This window comes from Lipophrys pholis, assembly GCF_963383615.2.
Source record: "Lipophrys pholis genome assembly, chromosome: 16".
NCBI lineage: Eukaryota > Metazoa > Chordata > Actinopteri > Blenniiformes > Blenniidae > Lipophrys > Lipophrys pholis.
This window is the reverse complement of record NC_137634.1, coordinates 3707913-3731547: the sequence shown is the minus strand read 5'-3', so window position 1 is coordinate 3731547 and position 23635 is coordinate 3707913. Positions and strand designations below refer to the sequence as shown.

Genomic DNA, 23635 nt, shown 5'->3' with positions numbered 1-23635 from the left:
TTCTGGGAAATGGAGGCGCAGATACTTACCGACTGACCGGATAACAAAACAAAAACACATCCAACTGGCTACGAATGACACAATTGACACAAAAATACACGCTAAAACACACTCAACTAGCCAATAGTGACACAATTGACACCAAAAATACACACTCAGCCAGGCACTAACAGACAATTAAAAGAAAACCAACACTCAGACACTGATGAGACAACACAAACACAAAAAACTCAAAGTACTCGATAATTAAAAAACATACAATAAATATATAAATATACAAAAATAAAATACACAAAACACACTGAACCAGACAATGACAATTAACACACAAAAGCAAACAACTAATACACAAAATGCACTTAACACACTCAACCAGACCCTGGTGAAACAACTAACACAAATATACACACTAAAACAGTCAATAAGATACTGATGAGACAAATAACATACAAATATAAAAATACACACTCAACCAGCCCCAATGAGACAATTAACACAAAAACACATTGAACCAGACACTGATGAGATAATTAACACACAAAATAACTCGAAAAGACCGAGACAATAAACAAACACAAAACACAACCAGATACTGATGAAACAACACACACACACAAAAAATATACAAAACACACTCAACCAGCCACTAATAAGACAATTAATTCAAAGAATACACGCACTCAACCAGATACTGAGACAATAAACGTAACACACAAAAACACATAAAAAACCCACTCAAATTAGACCACTATGAGATAATTAACATGAACAAAACACACTCAACCAGAACACAAGACAAATAACACACAAATACACAAAATACACTAACAAAGCAGTCAACCGGACACTGATGAGACAATTAACACAATAAATACACACTAAAATTCATTAAACCGGCAAATAATGAGACAATTAACACACAAACACATGCAAACCTCTATAAAAGATCCCAAATCCATTATATTCTAACCACCAGAACATATTAACTGCCTGTAGAACATTTTAATTCAGATCAACCAACAAAACTGGAGACTGCAAAGAATAAGAAACTCTGGTGTTAGACATTTTTCTATTATATATATATATATATATATATATATATATATATATATAACACCTTAATATCACTTATCTGAACAAAAATGTAAATGAAATTTAAAAATCATAAACATTTAATAATAGGAATACACTAAAACCTCATCGAATTTGATTTAAATTGTTTAAGATTTTAAGTTATTTCTAAAGTTTCAAGATTTCATTGCGCTTAAGAGAAAATTTCTAAAAAACTTAAGTCAGCAGCCAAAGTGCAAAACTAATCTGCTGAACTTTTCATTCTGTAAAAGTCATTTTTGTTTTAACTGAATCGAGAAATCAGCACTTTTCAAAAGCCAATAATTTTATATATATACGTATATATTAAAAAAGTCAGCTGGAGTTCAAACTGGAGGGACGGCAGTGTGTGTAGGATTTAAAATCAGAGCATTTCTTCTGGAGATGTGAGCAGAAGCAGAAACTATCGACAGAAATCCTTTGACCAATGACATTATTTACGCATAAAGTGCCACCACAGACTCAGGTATTCAGTATTTATTGCTGAAAATGAATGTTAGTTACAGTCCCTGTAGGGAAACCACACTTTCTGTGTACAGAGCAGATGCCATTAAAAAAAAAAAAAAAAAAACAACACATCAGGGAGCAGTTCGTTAATCACTTACAGCCCTACTGGGTGCAGGCTGCAGGTAGCTCGTGCTCCAAAACATGATTTTATCCACCTGATTGAGGCCATTCCACTTATTTTTTTGTTATTTTGGATGATCGTGGATCAAAACACCCTGGTTTAGATAGAGAACGCCACCGTTCACACTGCATCTGCAGAGGAGTGTTTGTAACTCTCAGGTAGTCTGGTGGTGTAAACACTCGGGATATGTGCATAGGCGGAGACACGCTGAAGATCCAGTCCAGAAAACTTCGTCCAAAAGTAAACTCGTAAGGCAACCGGTCGGCTCTTTCCGCTGCTGGAATAACTTAACAAGACGTCCTGAAAACACAAGCTGCTCACAGAAAAATACAATCGTCAGCTGGTTTGAAAGGAAAAACAAAAGAAGAAAAGGAACTGGCTGCTCCCGAAGGTGTTCACGTGTGGGAAGGGGAACGCAGTTCCATTAATCCCTGGATTAAAAGGTTCTGTGGGCTCCCTTTAAACAACCCGCTGATATCGTTCAGGAAGACAAAGGAGAAAGTTGCATATAGATTCAAACACTGCAGGAAGCAGAAAATGGCCTTTTTTTTTTTAATTTAATCTTTTTTGTGACGCAAGGCTGACTTCTTTTGATAGCTCTGCAGCTTTTCAACACACACACACACACACACACACAATAAGATAATTTGGTATCACTGGTGAGAATTTCATGTGATTTCATAACATTAGTGTCAAAAAGTAGTCGTGTTAATTCTCCCGGCGTTGCAGCCAGAAGATCGTCTCCCTTTACGTAAAGGAGAGTCTCCATCACAAGAGTCGCTCCTGTCATTGCACTGTGTGACATGAAAGCTGCTAAAAGTGTGCAAATCATACAAACACTCTGCTTCTCTCTGTCTTTGGTCCGGGTCCCCCCCTTCCCTCCCCCGCTGAGGTAAAGAGCGGCGGCGAGGCCTTAAAAGCACTTCAACGTTTTCAAAAATGCTGCATTAAATCCGATAAAAAGAAACATGCAAAGTGATGTTCTCCGTGTGCCGTCAAGCCGGAACGGGACGTGTTCCTCATCCGCACACGAAGACAAAACCTGCTTGGTTTAGGAAGCTCTCTCTCTCTCTCCACCCGCTCCACCTTCCCGGGGTGGGTGGAGGTTAGCTTGGGGGAGGGGGAGTGGGGGTCGTTTGCCGGAGCAGCTCTGAGGTGATGATGGCATTTGTTGTGGGACTGAGGTGAACAAAGCGGAGGCGGGGGGGGGGGGGGGGGGGGGGGGGATGCAGGGCGTCACGCGTGAGGCTCCCCCATGGCGGCGGAGCCGTTGGCTCGGCTCTTGTTCTTACTCCTGCGGCTGAGCAGGCGGCTGAGCGTGGCGGTCCGGCTGGCCCGCTCCACCGCCGCCGGCGACTCCAGGTACACCAGGTCGTTGTGCGACTGGCTCATCCCCGGGTCTTTGCGCTGGTGGCGGCGGCGGAAGAAGAGCTTGGCGCTCTTCTGCAGGAAGCTGCCTGTAGCGGAGAGAGAGGGGGGGGGGGTTCAGTTACACCTGAGACAAGGTACAGCAGAGGTAAAAATAAAAGAGCAACCCGGCATTTCTCCACTGCTAATCCTGCGTGTAGAAAAGGTTTGGACAGTTTAAACCGTTTGATCGATTGAAGAAATACCAAGCGCACCATGTGAGAGCAGCCGCCTCGTCCTTCTTCCAGCTTCAGGTGATTCTCAATGTGAGGATTAAATCAGACCAACACTCCGTTTACGCGACAACGACTCAACGCATCGTTTATATTTCCGAAACGTTTTGCGTTTACACGGCCGACATTGTGAAAACTTTGTCCGTTCACACGGAAATGGTAGAAACACTGAAAACAATGTAGTTTGCCTGCCAGACCATAAGGTGGCGGTGTTGTTTTTTTGGATAGAAACCACACACCTTCATGCATGCATGCAGAGAACAATACACTATAAACCTTAACAATGGCGAGTAATTACACGTTCTAGTGGACAGAAGACCAGGTTGGATTGTTATTCTTGGAAACGCTCAACTATAAAACCACCAAGTCCAAGAAGAATAAAACTCAAACATTGTTGTTATTGTTTATTTACATGCATGTGCAGCAGAACTATTTGCTACGGCCGTAGCGCACATGCACAGTAGCAGCGTTTCACAAAAGTTGTCACCCCCCCTCCTCCCCCCGTTTCCACGACGACTGAATTGGAGCATTATCGAAAAGTTCCACCTTGGGAGTCGTTTTGAATGACTTGGAGCACTGCTGCTTTCACTTGAAAAGAATTGTCGTGTGAACGGGGGCCTAAAACTACAAAACTATAATAAACTACTAAAACTAGGGATGGTTGATATTCAACACGTCTCGGATCAACGTTTAGTAAATTCTACTGTGTTGATTAGTTCTGAGATGTTTGTATTATGGTGCAGTTTGTTCATTATTGATTTTATACAGAAATAGGGAGAGTCCTGGTAAAGGCAGCAGCTTGATCCAACAGACACACAGAAAAGCTCCGAATGAATTTGAGTCAGTAAAACTATAAAAACAATTAAAAAACGAATAGGAGCCAAAGTTAAACTCTTAACAACTGAAAATAAAATAATTATTCCTGTGAACAGACATAAGTATCTACTTTTCTCCCGATAAGACTGAATAATCTACTGTGGTGACAGTACTTGCATTAATCTCTACAATTACAAACTAAAGGCTCTAATATTGAGGTAATTTACAGCAGATTTAACAATTTCTGTTTGGGACTCGCTGTTTATCTAGTCTACGACAGAAACTACACAGAGCAGCGATTTCTCTACAGGTGACTAACGAGTGACTTACTCATCAGGACTTAGTGTGTGTTTAGCTCGGCTTTCCTCTAAAGTCCAAACAGTGAAAAGAGAGGAGAGAGAAAACAAAACAGAGAGCATCACTGAGAAGCAACAGACGGAGGGAGGAAGGCATTAGAGGAAACACAGGAAGTGCGTGGCGTCTCACCCCGCCTCTTCTTGCAGCTGGCGGCCTCCGACACGCACATGGAGAGCGAGGTGTGGTCCAGCTCCTCCCCGGCCGGGTTCTCCAAGTCCGAAGGCGGCCGGCCGATCCCGCCGGGTCCCCCCAGCGGCTCCGAGCCATCCGGGGGGCTGCTGCTGCTGCTCCCCGACGCCGCGGCAGCCGTGGTCACGTCCTGGGAGGAGCCGCCTTCCGACATGGAGGCGTCCATCGCCGCGGCGTAGCCCGCCATCAGAGCCAGCTCGTCATCCTGAGACAACGGCGTCTGGGAAAAATTATTTTTTTTGTAATTGAAGAATTCAGGATCTGGTTATTTCATCCTTCTACACTGCAGACTGTAAAACACGATGGTGACAAATGTTTTCCTCCCAGTGCAAAGCGCGTTACAAATATCTCCTTATATTTCTAATTCTTCACACAAAAAAATCATAATTGTTTGTGATTTAAACTAGGAACTTGTTTTAGAAATTCACGAAATCAATACATTTGTTGGCTAAAATAAAAACAACAACTAAAAAACCCGGGACTCAAAAGTATATATAAAACTAGAAATATTTAGAAAGTTGGACATTAAAAATATTGATTAAAGATTGTAAGATAAAGGGGCAGATATCATAAGACTGATCTTCTCTTCTTGACGTGTTGAAGGCTCCCCGCTTACTTTAGCGATGCCCGAGATGATGATGGTGCTCTTCTTCACGGGGGACTTGAGCTTCTGCTTGGCGGACTGGTGCAGCTGCCTGATGGCGGCCTCGGCCACGGGGTCGGTCCCGTTGAGCATCAGCAGCTCGGTGTCGGAGGAGGACAGCGCCTTGCTGACGGTGCCGCTCAGCATGGAGCCCTGCTCGGAGACGCGGCGCTCCGCCAGCTTGGGCTTGACGACCGGCGGCCTCTGGGTGGGGTCTGCAGGAAGCAATAGGGACGACGGGTTTGATTTTACACTTGAGAAAGACAGTGTTGTTTAAATACGATTGTACAAACTGACCATTTGAAATCTCAGGCGTTTATTGATTCTACATCCAGGAGGAATGCAGACGAGTCTCTTCTGGATAAATGTCAAAGACAAACCTGGAACCTTCTCCGCCAAATTCAAAGTGTTTTTACTGGACATCAATCAGAAATCTCTCTGAACCCGAGTCAGTTTATATAACGACGACAACGTCAGAAGTATTGAGTTGTTAATGTTTCTGAAAATACTGTTTTCATGATCTGTTCAAGCACAAGATGAAACTGTCAACGTGCCTCTTGAGATGAAACTCTAATACAAATACCGTGATCTTAGAATTTACCTTTGTTTTCTTACTAAAGACAAATAAAATCTGAAATCTCATAACGTTGATATAAAGTCTTGTTATTCAATCATCTTCATATCAGTGCCAAATAATCGACAAACAGAATTATTAAGCATCATTCACATCAAGTTCCCTCCTTTTCCTTCCCGTAGATCCATGCTGAATTTCAGATGCTGCACTGAATGAGACCGTTTCATAATAATTAGCTGTCGAGAGAATCAGCACATCGCTCTTTGATAATCCAATAATGCACGGGTTTAAAACTTAATGCACATTAGTACTTTAAAGATGAACTGATCTGTAAATGTGACGGCTTAACAAGGAGGAGTATAACCAATCAGAAACCTAAATGTATCAATACAGGAAGTGTGGATCATATGAAATGAGGATTTCTCATCGACAGCAAAGCAACTTTGCTGTGTGAGGATTTGATTTACAATCCAGTTCAGACTGAATACAACATTAACATTTTACTTGATGTAATTATAGTTAAATCCTGAAGCTGCATCCATACAATCATTGCTGCTTCATGAACTATTACCAATCTGTGTTTCTTTTATTGACGAGGTGAGGTGATAAATCGTGCTGCTGTAACTTTGCTTGTCTAACATTTCTTCTGCGTCTACCTAGGTTGAGCGGGAGCGGCCGGCCCGGCTTGCTCTTCACGGCGGTGATGGTGGTGACCACGGTGCCACAGGGCATGACCGTCCGGTCCATCTCCACCTTCTTACAGGAGGCCGGGGTGGGGGGCTGCCAGGACCTCACCTCGCTGGGCTCCAGGTAGGTAAACTGGGAAACACAACACGTTCACACCCATGAGGACTCCAGGAAAGAAAATCGGACGACACTAAAGGAGGCGTGACGGGGCTTTACGTCGGTAGTCAGCGATCCGGTCACTCCATCTTTGGTCACGAGTGCGAGCGTTTGCTGTCCTTTGGGCTGCTTCTTCACCAGATCAAAAGGCACCGACACCCGACCCAGTAGTGAACCTGGGAGAGGAGAAACGCACCGACGTTGGCGCCAAATCACCCGACAGTCCCAGGTTGTGGAACAAAAAGCCCCGTGTTCACGGCGACAGACAAACGGGCAGCTCTTACTCTCTGCAGGCCGTCCCTCATTCAGCACCTGGATACTGAGCTCCTTTGATCGTCCGTTCAGCTCACTGGAGGGAAGAAACGCTCCGATTCAGACCCGGTTTCAACACTTTGATGAATCAGTTACAGGTTTCTACTATTCCTCTCGTCACGTTGACCATTACTGGAACCGCGTGTGAATTCCAGGAAACGAAAAAGTCCCCAAACACAGTGACGTGTGTGTACATGCTTTTATATTCTGAAGAACTGAAGCAAGTGTGGACAAATCCTCAGGTTTTACGATGATTACCTGCCATTACATCGTGAAAATGAAATGTGGTGACTAAGACGTTTACGCATCTATTGACACAAACCCTGGACTTTGCTTTGGTATCGTTACACATTTGTTTCTTAACTCCATTTACTCAATTCATTATATAAAACACAACTTTACGACTAATGAAACAAAGAAAACATCCATGAATCTATGAGCCTTAATAAAAAAAAACACAATGAGTGAATTTACTGGGAGATTTGAGCCGTTTTAACTTATCACTGTTTAAACCTGTAACTGGAGTGGATGAGGTGTAGTTAGTAGCACTGTAGATTAAAAAAAAAAGAAAAGCATTTTACTAGCGTTTTAATTCGCATATTAAGACGTTACCGAGGACAACAACTGATTAGGAGTAAGAGTTATGAAAAATCTGTGATTTAAAATGAAAAATCGCGATCTGAAAAAGTATGTACAGTATGTTTCATGAGTAATCTGTAGTTGAAATAAGAATAAATGTGTTCTCCGTGGGGACCAGCGAGGATGTCTGCAGTCAAACTCACAAGATGAAGGGCTGGTCCCAGGCAGGACTGGAGCCGTTCTTCACAGCAGAAGTGTTGAACTTCTGCGGAGGATCATCCAGCTGCAGGACACACAGAGGATTCACGCTGCCTACAAACAGCAGAAATACATTCATCCGTCAGTGGCGCAAGATTAGAAAAGATTAAAAAAAAAAAAAAAACGTAAAAACTGAGACGACGGGTCATTCAAAAGCAACTTCAGTCAAAAATCCAGAGAGTTAATGAAGTGATTTATAGAACAAGCTTTAAAACTGAAATGTGGTGGTTAAGCACTCTGACATGTGGAATCTGTGCGTGTGTGTGTAGTTTACCTGTGTGTGTCGTTTGCATCTGTAAGTGTTGTTTTTGCATAAGTTTTCAATAAGTACTCCTGTTTCCTCCCTCAGTTTAAAAAGACATTTTGTATTCGAGGCAAATCATTGGCTCTAAATCGTCCGTAGGAAGTGAATGTGAGTGTGTGTGGTTGTTCCTCTCTGTGTTTGTCCTGATGACATGTCCACACGTTTGTCTGCAGTCAGTTGGCATCGCGCCGTCCTCTCACGACCCGGAATTTAAATACAAAAGACAGATAGATAGGATAGAGATCAGCGTGCACTGCAGAGGGGAAACGTCGTGCATCGGTCAGGGGACACTTTTGTTTTGTACTTTGAACTGTAGTGGATTAGTTCAGTCAGTCGCTGTGTTCATGTCAGCAACAACCTGAGCCTCGTCCTCCTCGGCAGCCCTGCTTCAGCCCCGCAGGACGTCCAGCCAGGAGAGCTGCTCTTCACTTTAATGGAGGAAGACATTCAGAGCGCAGACTGCTGCGTCACGTCTCCGCAGCGCGACGCTACGTGTTCAGCAGAATAGTGAAAGAGAATGTCTGGGACTCCCGACAGCTGCTGACTCACAATTACTGCATGACTCAGCGCAGAATTTACCCAAACAAAGTAGTTGTGGGTGACGTGAAGGTTGGATCCCGACAACCACTCATCCTGCAGTCCACTGTCTGACGACACTCCGCCGCAGTGTTTTCACTTCTGATCACTGTCTGTGCCGCACACACTGGGTGTGGTGACGAAGACGGACGTGCATCATTAATATTCCTCAACAGTGTTCTGCCTTTTATCATGTAAGAAATACCTGAACCCAATCGAATCACAGTTACCATGAAATACTTTTGACAGGTATGCGTCAGGGACGTCACTACTGCAAGTCTCTCCCTGTCAAAATAAATACAAAATGTATTTTTTGTTTTTCAAAATAAAAGACTAGTCCCTCACGAGACTCGTATTACACAAATCTCATTTCGTAGGAGAAACGTTCTAATCAGGTGGGACATATAAAAGAGACACGTGGATGTTTTGCAGACCTGCAGCTTCGTCCTCCTGACTGAGGGTGACTCGGATGTTTTTCACTAGCAGCTTCCAGTCGTGGGCGCGGGGGGGCTTTGGCGGCGACACCACTTTGTTGTGAAGGTCCTGTTGAGAGAATTCAAACCCAATAAATGCAGGTTTTCAACATTTTGGGTCCGAGTTGTGCAACATCCCACGTTTTAGAGACAATCGAAGGCCGTTTGACCATTTTTGTTTAGTGTTTCACCACGACGTGTCCCGACACTGAAGACACACCAGCCCAGTTGAACTGAAACTAGCAACCCAGACAAGAAGTTTTCTAATGCAAAATCTCCATTGGCGAGACCTTGACCTCGGATGATTCACATCACAAGACTATTCTGTATGGAATTCACATCAGAAATGACAATTACAAGCTCTTTGAATTTGAACAGCGGATCTAATTCTTGTGGATCTTCATACTTGGCTGACTGAGAGTATCGACGACTCTGGTCTTTGCCGAGTCATTGGAAACAATACAGCCTCTTACAACAACTCAAGGACCTTGAAGTTTGGAGTTTTGTGGCGAATAATGGATGGTAGACGCTTTAATCTTTGCAGTGTGACAGTTAAACAGAGAGTGTATGGAGAGAAATTCTCATCGAAAATAAAGCTTTGGGGGTGGACTTGAAAATGTACTACATACATATTACATACATACTACATACATACTACTGTATGTGTGGCCACAATAGATTTTGTCCAATAACAAAAGAAGAGTTGTTTCCATTTTGAAAGAATCATAGATGGTATTAATGGGCTGATCCGGCCGGCACACATGCGCAGAAGCAGCGTTTTCAAAAAGTTGCATTTTCAGTGACTCCTTAAAAAAAGGGTTTTCACTTCAAAACATGTAAACGGGTCCCGACTGTCTCCTCCCGTAGGGGCTCAGTTCTTCTGTTCTAATCTGCAAACAGACTCCAGGAGATAGAACTGTTGACTTCTGATAAGCATCTGTAAACATTTAATCAAACATCTTTAAGTCACGTGAAACCTGAAGTTTGTTAATGCAAAGGAGGAAACCTGCCGGATGTTTTCTTTAACAAACTGGAATTCAATCTTAAAGTCATGATGGCAATCAGACACTATGTTGGATGAAGAGAATATCTTTCTTTTGTTGTTAAACGTGTAGACCCAGACAGGCTGTATGTTTACTGTATACACACTGAATACATGGAGTTGAAATAGAAAGACGTTTAAAAAAAAATATATATATATATATATTTTAGGAGTGATTGTAGAGCAAACGTTAATCTAACTCTTGTGCTGTATAAATAACCATTATTATGTGTTGTCTGAGTGAAACGGCCTGTTCTCATGCAATCTGCATCGATACGCGTCCATCTCATCCTAATCAAGGTCAGTTTATTGACTTTTCTTGTTTTTTAGCTGATCCCCATTCCCTGCCACAGTTGTGTTTGTTCTGCAGTCTGGTGATGTCTGCCTGGCAGCATCCACGACCTCCGCTCTCACCTTGACCTCCGAGGGCTGAGCGGGCCGGCAGCTCAGCAGCACGGAGGGACGGCTCGCACATAACAGCTGCCTCAGCTCCTCCTCCACGGCGGCCACGCTGCAGGCGCCGGGGCGCTCCTGACGGATCGTATCAGACAGGTCATGCACACGCTCAATGCTCATGGTGTTGAACTGGAAACGTGACTCCAAGAACATCACTTTAACCTTCTCAAGTCGGAACCAAACAAATCAGCCTATTAAACGTGATCATCTTTTTCTAGAAAGCTACCTGCTAACAGCAGGGCATCAAACACTCACGTAAGAGTTCTTTGCATTTGCTGAGAGGAACTGGGGTGTCTTGGTCAACACTCTAGGCTTTCACCAGCCTGCTTTGGGGGGAGTTTGCATGTTCATTTGCATGATTTTACTACAATAATCCAAATACGACCATGTTTTAAGAAATAAATGTATTTCTTTAAGACGGGCATGTCAAACATAAGGCCCACAACACAACGCTGAGACCCGAGCTCAGATATCGGCTTCAAAGTGAGCGACCTGGTTGTCAGGATGAGTTTGTAAAAACACCCATAATGCAACAGCCAGAGGAGAAGGTTTCTGGACATTCTACTGCATTTTGCAAAGGAAGGTTTCATTAAACTTGGCTTCATGTTGAGATTGTAGTAGTTTTTGGTAGTAATCGTTTTCGACTTTTTCATCACGTATACTCCGTGACTCAACAAATAAAATACTTTAAATTAAAGGTATTATGGCACTATTCTACTGTTCTGGCCCACTCAAGATGAAATTGGGCTGCATGTGGCTCCTCAAAGACGATCAGTTTGAGAACTCTGCTTCAAGAGTTTCACGGTACTTTTAAAACAAGCAACTCCACACATGCCTTCATTTTCTTTGTGAGTTTGCATGTTATGTCTGTGCCCATGTAGGTTTTAAGTACAACCTCACAATAAAAAAGATGAAGTAAAGTAAATCACAAGGATTTTTTCGACTTAAAATAGAGCAAAAACTTTGTGCATGTACTTCTCTCAGAGATCTCCGACCTCTGAAGTTTACCTGGATGAAGGCGGGCGTCACCTGCAGCTCCCCCGCCTCCAGCTGAGACACGTCCCAGCTCACCTTGACCTCGTCCCCAGCCTCTTGCATGCGTAGATGAAGCTGAGGAACACAACATACTTAATGACTCAAAAACGTTTCTTTAAACGAGACTGAACGTACAACCTCAACCGTTCATGCTCAAACTGTCAGATTAACGAGATTAGACTTCCTGAACCTTGAAAGACATCCTGAACACATTCTTCTGGGCCTCTGTTGCATGTTAGAACCTAATTTGCAAGTGTGATTCATGTCTCGAGTGAAGAAATGAATTGGAAGGAAAAGCTTACGAGAGCAGGTGCCAGAGAAGACGGCTGCTGGTGGGTTACAAGAGGCATGAACATATTCCTGGGCTTCGTGGAACTACACGTTTATGTTAAAAGTACTTTAAATACTCCAATAGTCTGAATACAAGACAGACCTTTTGTCCTAGAAATAGGGATGAAACAAAAAAAGTGAAAATGTGATACGCAGACGCATCAAACATCAGGATTTGTGATTGTATCCGGAGGACGAGACGCCGACTACAAGTTCTGTACTTTGTTGTCAAAAACACTCTTGTTGTCTCCATATATTGCAGATCGAAGGCTGATTCTTAAAAGTAAAAACATTATTGGTTTTACAGATAGGATTATGGTCATTTTAAGCACATTTGAACCAAACAAAAATACTGAAATTTACTATATTACTGATTGTATTTCAGGATGAACATTTTAAATGTATTGTTTAATACAGTCTTTTTCATCAGTTTAGCTGCTTTAATTCTCATAAGCCCTTAAAGATGATTTTTTTTTTTAAATCAAAGTTTAAAGTATAACAAACTATCTTGGGGGGTTATTTCTTTAGATTACCTGTGGCTTTAGAATTGTTAGGACTTCAGCAGAAAGTGACTCTCGTACATTAGCTGAACTCACGGTGTCAGCTGTGCACCACTTGTGATTCCTCCAAACAGTCACCAGGCTTGTTCTGTGTGTGATACTGTGATGAGAGCTTCGGTCAGCAGCTGAATCGCCACCGTCACTCAGAGGCGGGAAGACGTCAGAGTATAAAGTGCAGAAAGATTTGTAATAATCATCGGTCAGTGAAAATAATTCATGACAAGTACCTGATTGTTCAGAATACAAGCCAATGCTGATTTTAAGGTGACCTCTCTTCTTACAAGGCTAATCTTGTGTTGATGTTTCATATACAGTTTCCCTCCAGCTATTCTCGCTCTCGTGCTTCGGTTCCGCCTGCTCCTCCCATCATACACCCTCACTGATCCAAATATTTTAAAACGTTCAAACAGTTTGTCAACTACGACTTCCACATCCTGGAGATTCTGTTCAAAGCACACAGTCGATGTTTGAGGCGTCTGAATCCCATCCGGCATGTTGATGCTCGTTTCTGAGACCCCTGTGCTGCATAAGGAGGTAAATATCAGCCCTCCAATACAAGACAACATCACTTTTTGAACAGAAAAAGCTTGTCTTACATTAAATGAACTGTGGAGCAGTGGTTAGCACCGTTGCCTTAGAGAGAGACTGCGCTGAATTCCACTCCCTCGAGCTTTTACTGTGTGCAGTTTGCATGTTCTACCTGCCAATGTGTGGGTTTTCGCCAGGAAGAGTGAGTTTGTGTTCAAAGTTCAAGAAAAGTTGCTTGAGTTTAAGGATCCACTTAGACGACATCGGTGCTCAAAGCCACTGAAAAGTGAAGTTTTTGAAAATGACATAGGCAGAGATTTACACCTTGTACATTGGAGCTCATTGATGAGTCATATTTGAAGACCTATGGCTGGTAATTCATCTTTACGAACAAACCACATTGATATAAAAGTAAGATATGAAAAACTGAGGGATGTTGACTAGATGCTTTCTCGAACTGCCCTCAACACCTGGACGTATGAAACGTGCTGCTCGTTTCCTCTGTCGGCGAACCTTGAAGTCCGAATCGTGTCTGCAGCTCATGAGGCTTTTATGTGGAAACGGTTTTAAAGTGTGCACAGCTCCATCTGATGGGGATATCTATTACCATTATGACCACTGATTGGTTTATTTTGGTTTACCAGACATTCAGAACAATCAAAGCCTTCCAGCTGACAAAGAGAGGAGAGAAAGGAGATAAGTGAGCCGGGCCGTCCTGCCCCGGCATGTCTTGGATTCCGCCCCGAGACTGAACAGGCGCCTCTGTGATGCCAAACAAAAGCCTCATCAGTTAGCGAGAGCAGCGCTTAGATGGACCTGAAAGGACATCACAGCCTCAGCCGATAAGGCCGGGATGAGTTTATGCAGGAAGGTTAAGTTTGAAAAGTTACAACTCCAGCGTGCAGCGCGGGGCAAGAAATGGTTATCGCCTCACCGCCACGACACGCAAATCGTGCGTTTGCATTTCGAAGAGGAAGACTGCGCCGGGAGGACACGTGTCGTCCGAGTGTCCCTCGTCACATGCGACGGGTCATGTGCTGCGTTCAAAGACAAAGTACACACGGCGGCGCACCTCTGTGTACTCGCCGTATTATTTTGTGTTTGTGTTGTGTAAATGCCCCCGGGGTTCCTGTTCCACGCACAACCGCTGCATGACCAGCCAGGAGTGTTCTAGCTGGGACGTCCGTCACAAAGCCGACAAGCCATCCAGCGGATTTGAAAAGGCCCCTCTGACTTTTCCAGACCGAGGCCAAACGGCGAGAGTGAAACTGAGACAAAGAGGCTTCCTTCATGCCGGCGCAGTGCCGACTGATCCACAACCAAAACAAAAGCACCCCTTCGCCTAATCCTGACTTTAGCCTCCTAGCCCTCTAACTGGGGTTGTATTTATGGCACAATGAGCTCAGGGAGGTGACAAGCACCTTAAAGGTTTAAAAATAAACCTAAATACAATTGGGTTAGCTCATATATCCAGCCGCATCCAAGATTTCCCTCTGAAGCCGAGAGCGAGGTAAAATCTGACCGCAGCCAACCACTTCCCAATAAATCCTCAGCAGCAGGGGTGTCAAACATGAGGCCTGTGGGCCAAAACCGGCCCGCAGGAGGTTCCAATCCGGCCAAACCACTGAGGAATTTGTAAATTATTTTTAAAGAAAACCGATTTTTTTTGTGATCGAGATAATCGGTTTTGTAAAAACATGCAGAATGCAGAAGGTTTCATTAAAATTGGCTTTATGGTGAGATTGTGGTCATTCTTGGTAGTAATTCTTTGGCTTTGGTGAAAATATAGACATTTTCATCACGTATACTCTGCGACACAACAAATACAAAACTTTAAAGTTCAAATTTAAAGGTTATTCTGGCACTACTTTATCAGTCTGGCCCTCTCAAGATGAAATTGGACTGTTTGTGGGCTCTGGAGTGAAATCTTGTCCGACGCCCCTGATCAACAGCTTCATGAGAATTTAACATGAACCTCCAGGTGGGATGGAGTGTTGGGTAACCTGGAAAAGATCCAGCAGCACATTGCCGTTTCCAAATGAGAGCAGTGAGCATGCTAAAGTAAATAAATGAGTCTAATTTCCAGGTAGGCACAAGGATCCATAAGCCATTTGTGTCATAACTGCAGCGTTTCATCAATCCTCCGCAGGGCCCCCCCCCCCCCGACTGATGTGAATGCCTACAAACCTGACTGCCTTCCTGGAAATGAGCCCAACAGGGATGTTAATGAGGTCTTTGGGACGTTTGCCAAGTGCACAAAGATATTCCAACTATTTCATCCGGTGCCGCTGCCAGCAGTGAGCCAACGCTGGGCAGCACATCACGTTCAATAAAACCCAACGGCAATGTCTTCTAAAGTGACGGCACTCCGTCTGCAGCGAGCTGGAAGGGACGAGTCCGCTTCGTTCTGGTTAAACACGCCACTCCTACGAACACGGGGCCTTTACCTGCAGCGCCAGTGGAGCGACACACACGGTGTATTTACAGGGATCTGCGGTCGGCGTGGCCGTCGGGACTGCGCTGACGGAGAACTGGAGCTCCTCGCCGACCACACTGCAGCGAGCCACCTGTAGGGGGGGACAGAGAGACGTCCGTGTGACGTAAACGAACCGATAATGTAAAAACAGCACCAGCATGAGGGCATCTCCGTGGGGTTATTAAAGTTCAAGCAAGAGAAAAGTAAAGTTTAGCACCTTCAGTTTAATGTTATGCCTCACTAATAATGAATAAAGAGAATGTTTTGCCTCAAGTAGAACAAATGACCGAGCTCTTGAAGCTCCAATCTTCATGAAAACAATATCTTGGCCAAATATGCCATATGCAACTCTAATTCTACAAATGTTGGGCCACACATTTGGCTTCCAGCACATTATCATGTGTGTTTTACTTATTAAAGTGACATCTGATGACCAGGAGACCACCAGCATTGCTTCAGTGCTCTGATTCTCAAAAACATTTGATATACAAGCTTAAATATAAGTAAATATCAAACCTTAATCATTTGGATGCACACAGGTAAAGTGCCCGTCCACATGATAACACTTTCTATTTGAATGTTTAATAACTATTAACCCTCAGCAGAAAATCTTCTCGGCTCCAAAAGTCTTTTAAAATGATCCAGTCTGATTTTTTTTAATCTCTGGAAAGTTGAACATTTGTCAAGACACCTGCTGTTGCTCATGTTTGAGGCATTTACTTTCTGTTTCAGAACTATTCATGAGGTTGATTTTTGGAAAAACAAGAAGTAAATTAGTGTCTTTGGAGCCTTGGATTTGTTTCAACATGCTTTTTGGGAAACAAAACAACCTCACTGACTGACTCAGAATGATGTCATGACATTTATTGCCTCTTTGTTATAAATTCATGCTTTAAACACGTTATGATCACTTTGTCATTGCCTGGTGGGCGTTACCTGTGTGAATTAAAGCTGCAGAGAAATTCCCACTAAAAGGCGAAATAAAGACGCGTGGACTGAGCGCACCTCGTGCTTCAGTTTAAATATTTGCATCGTGACTAAACACTTTACGCTCTTGGCTAAACAGAGTTTCACATTAAAATGAAAAGCATCTGATCTCGCTCCTGAAGGCATTATAAGCATATTCCATCATCTGTGCAATTACAGTACATCACCCTTTGTGGGAAAAGAATGTAGAAATTTGAAAGTGTCCTCGTAATGGAAACGTGTTTACGTGTGTTTGAAACCGGCACGGCAGCAGCTCACTATAAGTGGAAAGCTGAATGTAAACATAGTTTGCTGGTGCATTCCTGTCGGCCAGCTCGCTCCTCCTTAGTGCTGAGCTTGACAGCTATGTAAGCTTCTTAAAAACGCACGCACGAGCGCACAAACACACACACACACACACACACACACACACAGAGAGCATGACGGTAAAAATAAGCCTCTGTTCATCAAACTCCCAACAGATTTTAACAACAGAGCACCTGGTATTCCGCTCTATATCATTGATGCTCACAAAGAAAGGGCTGAGTGTGCAGTGAGAGCACCACAAAGCCAACCAGGCCGGCCACATGCCAATCAATCTATCCCTATCTGACCTCCGGAATAAAAATATTAAATTAAAAAAAAGACTACAGAAACCCTCCCAGTGCAGTTTACACACTTCATGAAGCAGTTTCTATGGCTGATAATAGAGGGATCAATGTTTCGTAGACTTCATTTGGGTAAAAATATTGACTTGCGGTGCATTTTAATAATCAGAACGAGCGTGTGAAGTTCTGAAAGCAAAACTAAGCCGATTACTTTGACATATCTCAATTAATAGGAGGAATATCTGTACCAAATCTGCACTGGAGATGAGTCAGAGAGTGTGTGTCCGCTGCAGGGTGAAATGAATGCAGCACTGGAAGCAGAATAAAAACAAGACGATGCCACACCGTACATGTTTCCAGATAATAATTTCAGCTGGAAATTTAAGGTCACGACACTTTCCAGGAATAAAGACATCTACCCAGAAAGAGGAACGGCCATAAAACATTTTCTTTCTTTTTTTTTAAAGAGTGCAGATGCATTTATGGATAAGGAGGTTTCATCTGTACCTTGTTCCTGGCAGACTTCTGGAAGCCGGACACTTGGCCGATTGTGAGATCCGACGCCTGGAGGCCATCCTCTTCAAATGACAACAGAACTGCTCCCTGGTGAGGGAGAAGACACACTTTGGATGAGCAATGATCTGCCTGCATCTGTCCTGAAACAGGTGCTTTAGGTGTGCAGCAAAGTCAGAAGAGTCTCTCGTGATCAGACTGGAAGGTATATTGCGTAATCAGGTTAGTTACCCCTCTTCTCCTGGCCTCGTCATTCAAAGCCCTGCACCAGGCTCCCCTCCACTGGCTCCTCCAGCTCTCCAGTGACAGCGCCCATCCCAGCAGGGCTGCCGCTTCCTCCTTCTCCCCGGCATCGTCCCCGGGCCCCCGGTCACTCCCCAGCACCCGGTGCTGGAAATACTGTACGAAATACAGTACGAGAGTGACCAGGGACGCCACGAACAGCGTGACCATGCACAGCCACTGCGGATCCTCCACGCCGAGATACGAACTGGAACTTTCCGAGTCGGACATCCTTTGCACGGCGGTCCGCGGCTCAGCACGCCTGATCCGAGAAACTACCAGGAAACCTCATAGTAAGTGGGAATTCAAGGCGATCGGTCACTTCTGATCGGCGCATTGTCGTCCATGCTGCTGCGGCGCAGCAAGCATCGATTGAAAAAAACAAAAAAAACAAACGAAAAACAAAAGTCCCAGAAGAGAAGTTTAAGAGTCTGTGGGGAGAGATAAACCTGCAGGTATTTACTCCTCCTCTCAATAAATAAACCTGCAGTTACAGTACACACACTCTTCTTCCTCCTCCTCCTCCTCCTCCTCCTCCTCTCAATGGACGTGCCTGTTAGCTCAGTCGGCTAATCTTCGCCTCGGGTCGCTTTAACGAGCAATTCCTCACGAGCCACCGCGTCGCCAAAGTTTCCGCCAAAACGTCCTATCCGCAAAGTGTGCGGTCGTGCTCCGGCAGGAGGTGTCCAGGCTTCCCGGGGGCTGGTTGTGGGGGCGGCATGGTGGAGGCGGACGGAGCGGTGCTTCCCGGTCCTTCCCGCTGGACTGGTCGGCTCGGTCGGACTGGACGAAGTTACGGATATGTGGCACAAACTGTAAGTCCCACAATGCACCGCGGCAAAACGCGAACTAAGGCCATAAAGTGAAACAAGAACATGGGGAAATATAAATCCAAAATCCAAATGGCGTTATTGGTTTTTTTTTATTGTGTGACTTTTTAGAGTTAGTTAATGTAAGCATACATCCCAAACTAAAAAAATATACATATATTTATATATCCCAAACTAGAAAATTCATTTCATCTGCGTTCAGATGAAATGATGTCAAAGGTGCCTCTGTTTTTACTTTATGTTCGGTAAACGGCCGAATCGTCAACAAAAGTCATAGCACACTATTCCCGAACCTTCCACACATTTTGATTTGCATTTGGGTCTGTGTGGAAATAGCTACGCGTCAGAAATCGGGGAAGAAAAATAATAGTGAAAAAAATAAAATATGCACTGTCAGTGCTCGGACCCTAATCAAACGGACTCCTGGGATAGACGTCAGACACATGAATTAAAGAAAACGCGTCGTCGAATAGGTATTTTGTCCTACGTGACTTTCCGTAGGTGTTCCAGCTGCTCTGACGTGCCATCATGTTTGTAGCAAACATCGAGCGACCGCGCTGCTTTGCGTCCTGACAGTCACGTATGAGTAGGTTACTTTTATTTTATAAGGCGATTCTTCGTTTTGTACTACTCTCTGGTAAACTGTCCTCGCACTTTTGTGGAGGTAAACTGATTACGTCATTTCGCGTGATAAACAGCAGCTCCGTGTTAGCTTCGGTGTTTCGGAAAGACTTGTGTCCGTGTTAACCGATGACCGACGTCTTTTAGCTTCAGTCGTTGCTGCTTAAAACAGCCGCTAGTAACTCCAGATGTTAAAATAACACTCACACAATTATACTCTATTGCAGATGCTGTTAAACGGCGTTCGCCGAGGCAGCTCCGGATTTCTGTCAAGTTATTAAGATCTGTCACGGTCCCTAAAGGAAGTCGGTCATCAGTTCACTGGGCAACCAGTCAATTCGAAACAGCGGCCGTTTCTCGATGACCACAAGTCAGACTTCACCATGAATTGTCGCTCGGAGGTCCTCGAGGTGACGGTGGAGGCGAGGCAGGTGGAGGAGTCCATGCTGGCCCTGCTGCACACCATCCTCCTGCACCGCAGCACCGGCAAGTTTCACTACAAGAAGGAGGGCACCTACTCCATCGGCACGGTGGGAACTCTGGACATCGACTGCGACTTCATAGACTTCAGCTTCGTGAGGGTTTCCTCAGAGGAGCTGGACAGGGTGATCAGGAAGGCCGTGTCCGAGTTCAAGGTAATGTCGGGGTGTAGACGTGTGGTTGAGGACTGTCAACAAGCTGGGCGGCCTCGTGACCTGCTTTGTTTACAGTCACATTTGTCAAACTCGAGGCCCGCGGGCCGAATGCGGCCCAAACGCACTCGCATTCAATTCAGTTTAGGCCACGTTTACACGTGCCTGGGTGTTTTAAAAAGCAGTGATATTTCTCTGCGTTTAGGCCTTGCCGGCATTGGAACCCGAGAGCGCTGACCACTGCGCCACCGTGCGGCCCAAAACGTTAAATGATAGACAATGTTCAACAACATATCCATTCCAAATTTACATCTGGAAATATATCAGAGTGAGGTGGGGTGAATTTAGCCTCCAAGAAAAACTGTAAGCTTTGCGACAAAATGTGTCAATAACAGTATGTGGGATGTAAACAAAATCTTTTTGGTGGGATTTCTCTCAAATACATAAATGCCAAGATTGTTAAAGTCACGGTGTGTAGCAGGCAGTAGACAAACAACCAAAAACACATGAACACACTGAAGTTTAATAACTTATAACACAGAGGTAAATGTATTCGGTTTACAGGACGCCCTGAGCAACTCGGGCAGTGACGGGATGGGACAGATCTCCCTGGAGTTCTACCAGAAGAAGAAGTCCCGCTGGCCCTTCTCCGACGAGTGCATCCCCTGGGAGGTGTGGAGCGTCAAGGTCAACGTGGTCAACCTGGCCAACGAGCAGGAGAGGCAGATCTGCAGGGAGAAGGTGGGCGAGAAGCTGGGCGAGAAGGTCATCAACGTGGTGGAGGTCATCAACCGCCACGAGTACCTGCCCAAGATGCCCACGCAGTCCGAGGTGGACAATGTGTTCGACACCACCCTCAAAGACGTCCAGCCCTACCTTTACAAAATCACCTTCCAGATCACCGACACGCTGGGCACCTCCGTCAGCACCACCATGAGGAGGCTGATCAAGGACACGCTGGCCCTGTGAGGACTCCGTCCACAGGATAAGGATCACACACACGTCTCAAGCAGCTGGAGTACAGTCACGTCTGTTATTGAATTGCTTGAAAATCTTAAATCACTAATATGTCCTCTTCATTTTGATTTTTAAAGAGTTTCTGTTTTTAAGATTCTGAACTGCAAGTTATAAAAACCCCAATGAGAACACTTTAATTACATGGAAAGTTGCGTCCTGAATTATGCTCGTCTGTACATTTTACAATAAATCTTGCTGCTTGTCGAAAAAAAACAAACCAACTGCTTCCACAACTTTTAATCAGATTAAAAAGTGTTGAGAGAACCGGTTTGGCTTGGAGACCAGATTTCCTCGTCCGTGTAAAAACTTCCGCAGGTTTGTGGGGTGACCTTACACGTGGGGCAGGACAGGATTTCCACTTTTTCCATTTTTCCAAATTAAATGCAACGTTTCCTCAGTTCACTCCCTCGCTTCCAGTCACAAACTGTCACGGTGGCCAAGAGCTGGAAAAACACCCGGCGACTCTGGAACAGGAAACCACTGCGTGCGTGCGTGCACGTGTGTGTGTGTGCTTTCCTTTTACACGCTTATGTGTGCCTCATCAGTGTGTGTCAATACATTTAAAACCGTGTAGATTTCATCTTGTGTAGCTGCTGAACACGCGCTTTTTAAGAGTGTTAAGGTTTAAACGGCGGCATCGAAGCTTCACTGTATAAAAACTAATGTTAATGGCAGCCTTTGTTTATTAAAGTATTTAGAAATGACAGAATAGTTTTGTCATTTGTCTCAGAATTTTGGTTTCTACCTCACAGCAATTAAAGCATTTATCTCATTAAAAGACCCCATGAGATGAGAAATACATTCCCACATGTATTTTTATTGCAATGGCGACATTCATCTCTCTTGACCTGAACAATCCCAAATAGTTCAAAATGTTACTGAAGCGTCGTCGCGGCAAATCTTTTATTTTTTCTTCCTGTAAATGTTAAATATCTTAATTCAAGTTAAACTGTAGCGGCTTAAATATTTGTCTATTTGTTCAGTGAAACAAACAAAAACATTTTAATGTTATTCAAGTTAAAATCAGTCTTGATGTTTGGAAGACAAATACAAACAATTCACCTCGTACTATATTTAAATATATCCAAACCTCAATGTAAAAATCGCCATGTGCATTTACCACTGTCGTACCTCTAATCATCAACTTTCAAATTTCTGCAACTGTTCGCAGCAATTATTTAAAATGCTTTTCTATTTTGCTCTTTTTATGGCTAAATTACATCATTATCTGGTGTCCAAATGGCATCACACACGTAAACACATCGAGAGTAAACTGGTGCCATAATAACCTTTAAATTTAAAGTTTTTCTTTGTTGTGGTGCAGAGTATACATGATGAAAATTTCTATGTTTTTGTGACACCAAACAATTAGTAAGGAAAATAACAACAATCTCAACATAAAGTCAATTTTAATGAAGCGTTCTGGTGGAAAAAAAACAGTGAAATTGAGAAATTTGTTTGAAAAATCAATGTTTTCTTTGAAATTCTTATTGTTTGCTTGACGGCTCGGCGAGATTGGTTTTGGTTTGAAATCCTCGGTTTGAATACTCCGATTACTCTGGAACACAAAGTGTATTAAATGAGAATACTGTGTGAACCAGTTCGGTGCCTGTGAAAGTTGAACCGAGCTCAAATTCCTTATTTGGATGTCTCACACAAAAAGATGACGTCATCCCAACAGCACCAAATACGACTGTATTTTCACTCCATTGTTACTCTTTATTACAGAAATGAAGCACAAAAAAAAAAAAAAAAAAAAAAAAAACTGTAGAAAAACCTAAACACAAAAAACAGCTGCAAGTCTCGGAAAGCAACGGCAATGCAACCAATGCTGATACAAATATTCATTATTGCAGTGAGAGCACGAGAATACTAAAAAGATAAAACTTCTGTTTACTAACAAAAAAATCGGTACAAAATCCAGAATACAAACACCTGCATGTACACGAGTCTAATAGTTTCCGTCGGAAATTAAGAGCACTATTATCAATACAGGATCTCTGCAGAGAGTTTTCACGTCCTGATGCCGATCCAGTCGCTCGTTTGGCGGGGAAACGCGCTCCCGCAGCACTCCCGGACTTCTAATAACTCATAACAAAGTCCTAACCCATCAAGCCGAAGCAGAAATATATACTTGTACAAGAATACAATTGTAACACAATCAAAACACAATCTCTCATAAGAAATCTCAAGGAAGCAGGAAACTCTTTTACCATTCAGAGAATTAAAGATCTGCTTTCTCTCCCTTTGACGTCACCACCTCCGAAAGCCTGAGTCGTAAGTCGTCGGAAACTGTTGTGCTTTTGCGTAAAATAAAAGATTTCCTTTTTTTTTTCCCCCCCTCCAAAAAGTTGCATAAGGCCATCAAAGCACGGTAAAGCTTTGTTAATAAACAACCAAATTCTTTTAGCTCCATCAGTGTACGACTATTGACTGG

The 23635-nt window shown here is 43.7% G+C and overlaps 2 protein-coding genes across 5 annotated transcripts; one reads left to right on the top strand and one right to left on the bottom strand.

Annotated features, from left to right (window-relative positions):
* Positions 1–1573: 1573 nt before the first annotated feature.
* c2cd2 (C2 calcium dependent domain containing 2) lies at positions 1574–18880 on the bottom strand. The gene is made up of 13 exons (XM_080483253.1): positions 18048–18880; positions 17811–17906; positions 15701–15820; positions 11809–11910; positions 10759–10875; positions 9264–9372; positions 7895–8003; positions 7085–7149; positions 6861–6976; positions 6614–6776; positions 5357–5598; positions 4681–4960; positions 1574–3195 (listed from the first exon to the last, which is right to left on the bottom strand). Exons 1-13 carry the CDS (start codon positions 18327–18329, stop codon positions 2975–2977), a joined length of 2022 nt encoding a protein of 673 aa, XP_080339379.1. The 5' UTR covers positions 18330–18880; the 3' UTR covers positions 1574–2974.
* On the top strand, positions 17772–22937 carry atg101 (autophagy related 101). 4 transcript variants are annotated; one of them, XM_080483257.1, is made up of 3 exons: positions 17772–18391; positions 19777–20184; positions 20746–22937. In XM_080483257.1, the coding sequence occupies exons 2-3, from the start codon at positions 19933–19935 to the stop codon at positions 21148–21150; spliced, it is 657 nt and encodes a 218-aa protein (XP_080339383.1). In that variant the 5' UTR covers positions 17772–18391; positions 19777–19932; the 3' UTR covers positions 21151–22937. The 4 variants fall into 4 exon arrangements, with proteins under 4 accessions (XP_080339383.1, XP_080339381.1, XP_080339380.1 ...); XM_080483255.1 differs by lacking the exon at positions 17772–18391 and adding an exon at positions 18585–18913; XM_080483254.1 differs by lacking the exon at positions 17772–18391 and adding an exon at positions 19416–19514.
* The last annotated feature ends 698 nt before the right edge of the window (positions 22938–23635 follow it).